Here is an 8,769-nt window from a genome sequence, read left to right as displayed (position 1 = left end):
GCAACCTTGAAAAGAGTTACTTTGTTAAGTGAATATAAAAAGGACACAAATCCATTTTTTCACCCTATATAGTGTTTTTTTTTTTTTTTTTTTTATAAAACAGTGGAAAGGTAGGGCACACCAAACTTCAGTATAACCAGATTTATATATTTGCATATAAATATCCCAGCATTTTAACATTTTAGCTTTTTGTCCAGCGTCATACACATAAGATTGCAAACATAACAATTTCATACATAATATCTCTGGTATGTACATATACAGTAAATACTACATAAAAAAAGCTACATATCAAGCATTATGACAATCTTTGCAGTGAAGAGATAAAGTGATAATCCAGACTACAATATTAGAATTGTTTTAGGCTAAAGTGCATCACAGAAAAAAGATAAATAAATCTAAAACAGTAAAAAAAAAAAAAAAAAATCTGCAAATAAATAAATATATTGAGAACATGAAGGCAGTATGAGTTTGATACCATACACTGAACATTTGACCTTTACATACATGTAGAAAAAAAGAGGTCTGTTATAATGTAACATATTCAGCAAAAATCATATCCATACTGGGTTGCACAAAACAAATACTATACAGAGATGCAACTCACATCATGACAATAATATGCATAATTTATGCGTTAAAGAGGTTAAAGAGGTTTGGGAAAGAATTCCTGCCAATGATGCCATGCGTCATTTTCAAGTTTAAGAATGAGGACTAGACATTCAATCAATGAAGAATTGCAGAGTTATCAGGACAGTCAAATAGATTGAATAATTGATTGGTTTTAAAGTAACTAAATAAAAATGTTTGAAAATTATATGTGAAGAAGGCACCAAAGATCACCAGAGATCCGCATCATGACTGTTTGGTTCTGAATGTCTTTGTTTTTTTCACACTTTGCTTTCCTGTGTTTTGGTACTGACAATAAATAACGTGGATGGGTCTTTTTTCGCAGGAGTCTGGTCTTCAGGAGGTTTTGATCCATTAGCTGCCTCGCCAACAGGTTCCATCCGGATCTGCTGTTGCTGTCCTGAGACTGACGGACTGGTTGATTTATTCTTTTTGGTCTTTAAACCAGTAGATGAAGGCTCAGGGGTTTGTTCTGAGCGAGCACCTTGATCTGTAGAGGGTGTTGAAGGAGAGTGTGGTCTGGAAGACCTGCTGCATTTCTCGAGTTTGAGGTCTGTGGGACGCTGAAGTCTGTTGGTTTGAATCGCCACGGATCCACCGTTTACTGTGACTTCCCTGAGCTGATCATCATCTGTCTGGTCTTTAGCAAAGTTAACAAACACCTGCAGGAGGAAAACACTCTTAGTTGTGAGAAACAATCCCTGTTCCAAAACCTAGTGAGATGCCTCCTGACACAAGGCTGTTCTAAGTGTGGTCACATTAGCAAAATTTCACAGGTAAAAAGGGTCCACTGTCAATAGCGTAACGATGTATGAAGCACAGCTCACACACTTTCAAAACCAAGCAAGCTGTCTTTTGGTCAACGCGGCATATCTATGTGACCAACTTGAACCATTTGTGAAAAATTTGTGTGATATTCATTCATCCTCACACCAAATTCCAGAGAGTGTGGATTCCTATTGAATTTACTAGATTTCGTCATCGAAAATTCTCCAAACAACAGTAAATGTGATTGCACCTGCATATATCCTTTGTGGAGAAGGCAATCCCATAATTCACTGCATCAAACTCAGTGAAAAATGCTAAATTATTATAAATATTAATGTTTCATCCAATACTGAAAATAATCAATAAAAAGTAGTTAATACATTTAAAATGGACTACTTTACATGTGCTATTAGGTTTTCACGATTAATCATATTTTAATCATGATTTCTGCTTCTCTCAAATAATTAAAAATAATTGTTGTGATATTTGCCCTGCTGATTATTTGTCCTGAAAGCATATTTTTATTTATACCTTTTTTTTTTTTTATCTCATTGGGGTTCCTCAGGGTTCAGTTCTTGGACCCCTACTCTTCTCCATATACACTACATCACTGGGACCCATCATACAGGCACATGGTTTCTCCTACAATTGCTATTCTGATGACACACAGCTCTACCTTTCATTTCATTACCTTTAATCCCACAGTAGCTGCACAAATCTCAAGCTGTCTGGCAGACATCTGAGCATGGATAAAAGAACATCACCTGCAGCTCAACTTGGCAAAGACTGAGTTTCTCGTTTCCCTGCCAATCTGACTCTACAGCACGACTTCACCATCCAACAAGGTTCATCATCTTTTACCTCATCAAGGTCAGTCAGAAATCTTGGAATAACCTTAGATGACCAGCTGACCTTCAAAGACTACATTGCAAAGACACCTCGGTCATGCAGGTTTGCTCTACACAACATCAGGAAGATCAGGCCTTTTCTAACCGAGCATGTAACACAGATTCTCACCATGGTCATTTCTAGTGACTCTTCTGGCTGGACTTCCACCGTGTGCAATCAAACCTCTACAAATGATTCAGAACGCTGCAGCACGTCTTGTTTTCAACGAGCCCAAAAGGGCCCACGTCACACCTGTCTTCATCTCTCTGCACTGGCTACCACTTGCTGCTTGCATCAAGTTCAAGGCATTGATGCTTGCTTATAGATCTACCATAGGCTCAGCTCCCTCCTACTTCCACTCGCTCTTATGAGTCTACATGCCTACCAGAAGCCTACGATCGTCAAAAGAGTGACGGCTCGTGGTCAAAAAAATCACTCTCCAGAACATTTTCGTTCACTGTTCCTTGCTGGTGGAACGATCTCCTCATCTTCATCCTGAATGCAGAATCCCTGACAACATTCAAAAGACAGCTGAAAACTCATCTCTTCCATGAGCACTTAACCTCATCTTTAAAAATAAATAAAAATAAAAATAATTCTATGCTTTCACTTTCATTTAAACCCTCCCTATTCTAGCTTTTGCTACTCTAAGCAATGTCTGAAACTTTGTATTTTAAGCACTTTTTGTGTTTATTTGCCTCTTCACTATTAATCGCTTGCTGCTGTATTCCTCATTTGTAAGTTGCTTTGGATAAAAGCATCTTTAAAATTAATAAATAAATGTAAATGTAATGCATTGATAACAAGCCTCCACTATCTTTCCCGCTTGGGGTTGTCAAGAGAATAAATCTTATCCCTGAAACTGAGGATAAATTTTCTGCCCAGTGTTTAACTTAATTTCCTCAATTTGGCAACCATGTGCACATGCTCTCTCTGCGCTGCAAAAAAGCGCTGATGATCTGACAACACTGACAAAGTTTAGCAATGTTCGTTGTGAAATTCTGCTTCAATGAAAATGTCATACAGCCAGTCTGTGTTCCTTCATGAGGCTGTGTGTGTGATTTGCTGCAACTAAATCTGTGTGTGAAACTTCTCTGACGAACTGTAAGAAATCCAAACATGATCAACCTCTGTGCTACAATACAAAGTAAAAGTGTAACATAATTTGGAATTATTGGAATTAATATTAGTTTCACGTTTTAGCTTTTGAGAGAAGCTTCTTAAGTTAAGTTTTCATTAAGTAAAGCAGTTGAAAATGACATAGCTGCCATCTGTTTATTAGTGTTTAGGCAGTTCAAAGCTGAAAATGGTTAAAAGAACAAAACAACAAAGAGTATCATTCTTTGCAGTCTGTCTGTACAAATTTGCATTTTATGGAACGGCCTCAATAGTCTCAATAGTCAAGTCTATTGAGGAGAGCTATTTGTCTGATGAGTTGCCTATGTTTAGTGTATAAATCGGTCTTGTATGAGGTTCCATGACATTTAGCATGCTGTAGCAGCCTATGCAGGCAATAGACAGCAAGGCAGCTCACCAGGTTTTGGAGCGGAGTCTCAGTACTGTACTCTTACCTGATCCAGTGTAGTCTGTGACACTGAGTAGTCAGCTATCCCCAGCTCCTCATTATTATTTGACAGAACCTCAAAGACGCGAGCGAGCGAACAGGTTTGTGATGGCAGCTGGTAATGGAGAACATTCTGATGTCTCTCCTTCAGCTGGATCCCAGGGAAGGAGTTCTTGATATAGGTGTCCACTGGGCATGGTTCTGTAGACGGGGTGGACAAACGAAGGATTATTGTGTAGCCGTCTCCAAACCTAGTAGGAAAGACAAAGAGGGCAGAAATGAAAACATGTTAATTGTCACATTGTTAAAAGACACTTACTATTATTCCGTAATATTATTGATTTGACTGCACTGACATTATACAATGAGAACAAAACTTGAACTGAATTGAGCTGAATGATAACACTATTGCTTTCTGTAAAGCTGTATGAAATTTGTTTCATTATTGACGAAATTCGCAACATCGACTTCACTGAATCATTGAACTGACTGCTATATAACGACCTTGTGTAGAGGTGCTTATAGCTCATTTGAATTCGTTTCATAATTTATTCACTTTTACAGTTAATTGAACTGAACTGAATAAACAATGAACTGACTTGAGCTGAATAATGACACTATTGTTTGCAAAGTTTGCATCACTGATTCTGTTATTTCCCTGTTTATTACTGTGAAGCACTATATAAATAAAGGTGACTTGACGTGCAGAATTGCTTACTACTCATATTAGTTTTGTAGTATACACTGTATTTTCTTGACCTTTATTTTCCATTAAGACGAAATTAACTGAAAGTGACATCAGCCACAATATTGTTTTCTTTTTAGGGAATCATATTTTGCACAGCTGCTTGTTATACTGTGAGATTATCCCATGTGGATTGTACTGTCTGTGGTGATCTTTCGACGCGCCTAAAAATCTGTTTGACGTCTCCAATAGACCCTGATTTTTCCCTAAAATCAGACAGGAGGAGCTCTAGGACTGACTCCTCGGGTTTACTGCCCCATCAGTCCGCACCCCAAAAAACCCATTTGTTCGGAAGCTCTAGGAATGGAGTCGATCCTGTCCGCACCCCACAGAACCTCGAGTTTAATTGACACATGAAACTCACTACTCAACCACATTTTTAACATTAGTAAATCATCCAAAACCTCTTGAATCACTATTTAATCTCTATAGAAAAATTGATTTTGAAATGATGCCACAAGCAAAAAAATTATACAAAAAAAAAATGAAACATGCAATACATGGAGGTCGTATGACAAAAATTAGGCACATTTTTGAAACTGCATGCAGTGCATAGTGAGCTGCACGTATTAAGCTAATGTTTCATTCAGAACTGTTACCTGTTCTTCAGGTGCTGAACTGAGCCCAGACACTGGAACCTGCCGTTGACCATGATGGCCATTCGGGTGCACAGAGCCTCACACTCTTCCATGCTGAAAAAAGACAGCAGAACCATCAGGGTGGAATCAGAAAATCAGAATATCTTTCAGAGAGTTGATTTCTCTCTAAGATGGCAGACTTAAAGTCAAAATATAAAGTATAAAGTACAGACATAGAGGCATCTTTATACTTTATATTTGGATTAGCCTAAGTTTCACATGAAAACCAAACATGTCATTGGATGTATTACATATCAATCAGATAATCTTCTGGTCTAAGTGGGCACTTCTGCATTTGTGTACATAAATATGGCAATGTTCTTTACAGTTTCTCATGGCTTGGTTTTGTTTATAGGTTATTGACTGGATTTTGAGATGTAGCCATTGCACTAAAAAATTGAGGCAGATAAACATGAGTTTGCAGGGGTGGAGTTTAAGTTGACTAAATGATTGAAAAAGTTCTGCATACAACACCAGAGACAACTTTCATTTCACCAGATTCACTCAAAAAAAAAAATGTAAACGTATACATAGATGAATCATTCACAATAATATCTATAACATGTGTTTAGTAATTAGATTTTCATTTCCATTAATTGAGGCTACCTATATGAAACATTCATAGTGTCTTCTACCTGTGAGAGGTGAGAACAACAGATCTTCCCTCTTTGATCACACTGAGAATGCAGTTCCAGAGGAAGCGCTTGGCCTTCGGGTCCATCCCAGTCGTAGGCTCATCCTGAGAATCACAGATGAGGCTGAAAAATGCCATTTACAGCTTCATCATACAACAGTGTGGTGGTAATAAACATACCAAGAAGATGACAGGTGCAGCTCCAATAAGGGAAATGGCGGTGGAGAGTTTGCGCTTATTTCCTCCACTGTATTTCCCAGCCTCTCGCTCAGCATACTGACTCAGACCAAGCTTTTGCACTCCCCACTGCGCCACCTACAGAGCAGGCATGAAAAAGGACTGTAAGCTAGCTACAGTGCTTATGGACCAATCACAACAAAACCGGCATCAGAGAACTAGAGGAGACGAAGGTCAACTGTGGTGTCGCCTCATGTCACCACAAAGTCTACGGTCAACTAGCATATACGTTCTGCATCTACATGAGAGCATGTGGCAGTAGTCAGTATTTGGTAGACTTCATTCGGCATTCAAAAAAGGAAAATCAGATGAGCAAGGACTGAGGAAATACAAACTATAACAAAGCAGTCCTTGCTGACCATTTTTATACCAATCTTATTCACCACAGATGGATTAGATCAGGGATGTCCAATCCTGTTCCTGGAGGGCCACTGTCCTGCAGAGTTTAGCTCCAACCCCAATTAAACACACCTGAACCAGATAATCAAGGTCTTACTAGGCATTCTAGAAACTTCCAGGTAGGTGTGTTGAGGGAGGCTAGAGCAAAACTCTGCAGGACAGTGGCCCTCCAGGACTGAGTTTGGACACCCCTGGATTAGATGAAAATCATTACAAATGAGATGAAGATGAAAATGAGAAGCTCCTTCTGTTTGTGCCCACTTGACTTGGTCATTTGCTTGCTTTTGTTTTTCATCTCGTGCACTCGTTCACTAAGCTGAACAGCCAATCGGAGTGATCTCTCTCATTGACAGGCTCCACAGCGATTCAACAAGATGCAGACGGTTTGACTAGTGCCAGAGGTGGGGAACACACAACAAAAACTAGGCCGACAGATGCTTAATGACGGTCCGAGATTGGCCAATGACCAACCATCAGCTTGGCATGTCACGGCCTTTAGAAAAGGGGTCTCAAACCCCTACTTGCCAGAAGATGTGAAGCCAACCATATACAAATATATTATGACTATAGGGTCCATTTGAAACAAGCTTGGAATCACTGAGACCCTTAGCTCTATTAACCCTGATAACTAGTATTATGTTCTCAGATTGCACTTTTATAATAACAATAATAATGATTTTGGGGCATGCTGCACCTTTGCAACATGAGCTTCTGGCACTCCTCTGAGGCGAGCGTAGAACTCCAGGTGCTCACGTCCTGTCAGCAGGTCACTGATGGCATCAAACTGAGGACAGTAGCCCATCAGCTGATGAACTTTCTCCATTTCTGTAAGAACACTAAATAAAACAAATGCATGTATGTTAGGGGGTTGTGTGGGTAGTTGCCAGGGTAAAGTAATACTAAGTAAAGTGCGAAACTCTAATAACAGTTATACTGTGAGTGTATAATGATGACAATGTAATTATTGCGAAAATATTTCTATAATGTTCATCACATGTCAATGATCTAACCTGTGGTTGCTAAGAAATGCTTCTCCGTAAGTAATGTGGGTGTCTCCTGTTAGCATGCGGAAGGTTGAGGTTTTCCCAGCCCCATTAACACCAAGAAGCCCAAAACACTGCCATGGGAAAAGAAGACACTTGCAGCAGTTTAAACCATAACAACAGAAAAACAAGGTGCTAGTTTAAATGTTTCCAGGAGAGTTCTGGTATATGAAACTTACCTCTCCCCGAGGAATGCCCAAGCAAAGCCGATTCACTGCTGGCTTCCTGCCTGCCTTATAAACCTGCAGAGACACAAAGAGTCCGTATTTTACCCTCGAATAGACCAAACAACATCTTATACAGCTGTTTGTGTGGTTCTGTACCTTACTAAGGTCTATGAGGGTGAGAATGTCTCCCAGAGCTCTACCGTTCTTCACACGGTCTCTCTCTCTCGCCACATCCTCATCCTCCGTGCCCAGGGGGGGCAGCACAAAGCCCGACCATCGGCTGAAGGGAAAATATGTATTTATCAGGAACAACTACACAGCTGTATGTATGTGTTGATTTATTCAATGTCACGATATTTAAACATACAAATGTACCTAAAATTAACAAAGAATTTATACTGCAGGAGAACAGTGAAGATGAAGAACACAATTCCTTCCATCGCCATGGCAAAAAGATTCTTCCCGACAAAATCCCAGGATAAAGGGTCCAGATTCTGTTTGGTTCCTGTTGACATCAACAAAATGAATTCATCTTCAAAACTTACAGTTGTTCATGCCTATTGCAGAAATATTTGTTTATCAGTGAGAGAGCTCATTGTAAAAATACCCAGCCGCTGAAATGCGTCTGCCATGGCCTGGTTCTTGGCCATGTCAATGAGACCTCGACCCAGACAGAAGTGAGGGAAGATCAGGAACACCTTCTTCAGGATCCTGTTGACCTCATTCAAATGCTGAGTACAGCATGCAAATCAAATAAAGAAGAGATGAAATTTTTAGTTTTTGCCTCCATTTCATTTTTTTTTTATTCATGTTTTTTAATGAATGTTTGTTTTGATTTAATATTTTATATTATACATATTGTATTATTATTATTACTATAATACCAATAAAGAGAAGAAGAAATAAATAACAAGTAGCATTATTAGAAGTATATATATTACCATAATACTTTTTTTTGAAAGACATTAATACATTTTTTCAGCAAGGATGCAGTCATTAAATTGATCAAAAGTGACAGTAAAGACTTTTATAATGTTACAAAAGATTTTTTAATTT

General features: G+C 38.8%; 1 protein-coding gene across 1 annotated transcript in view; it reads right to left on the bottom strand.

Moving 5' to 3' along the window:
- Positions 1-94: 94 nt before the first annotated feature.
- Positions 95-8,769, bottom strand: part of abca7 (ATP-binding cassette, sub-family A (ABC1), member 7) — a 39,136-nt gene continuing 30,461 nt past the window's right edge. Inside the window, exons 38-48 of the mRNA XM_081357890.1 lie at positions 8,321-8,444; positions 8,089-8,218; positions 7,870-7,993; positions 7,726-7,788; positions 7,514-7,620; positions 7,198-7,339; positions 6,048-6,182; positions 5,869-5,972; positions 5,195-5,287; positions 3,858-4,101; positions 95-1,292 (exon numbers count right to left, since the gene is read on the bottom strand). Of these exons, the coding sequence (XP_081214016.1) occupies positions 891-1,292; positions 3,858-4,101; positions 5,195-5,287; positions 5,869-5,972; positions 6,048-6,182; positions 7,198-7,339; positions 7,514-7,620; positions 7,726-7,788; positions 7,870-7,993; positions 8,089-8,218; positions 8,321-8,444 (1,668 nt within the window). The 3' untranslated portion in view covers positions 95-890. The remainder of the gene's footprint in view (positions 1,293-3,857; positions 4,102-5,194; positions 5,288-5,868; positions 5,973-6,047; positions 6,183-7,197; positions 7,340-7,513; positions 7,621-7,725; positions 7,789-7,869; positions 7,994-8,088; positions 8,219-8,320; positions 8,445-8,769) is intronic.

Source organism: Scardinius erythrophthalmus (assembly GCF_964197995.2).
Source record: "Scardinius erythrophthalmus genome assembly, chromosome: 25".
In the NCBI taxonomy this organism is placed as follows: domain Eukaryota; kingdom Metazoa; phylum Chordata; class Actinopteri; order Cypriniformes; family Leuciscidae; genus Scardinius; species Scardinius erythrophthalmus.
The sequence above is the reverse complement of the archived record's forward strand: the minus strand, read 5'-3'. Positions and strand labels throughout refer to the sequence as shown.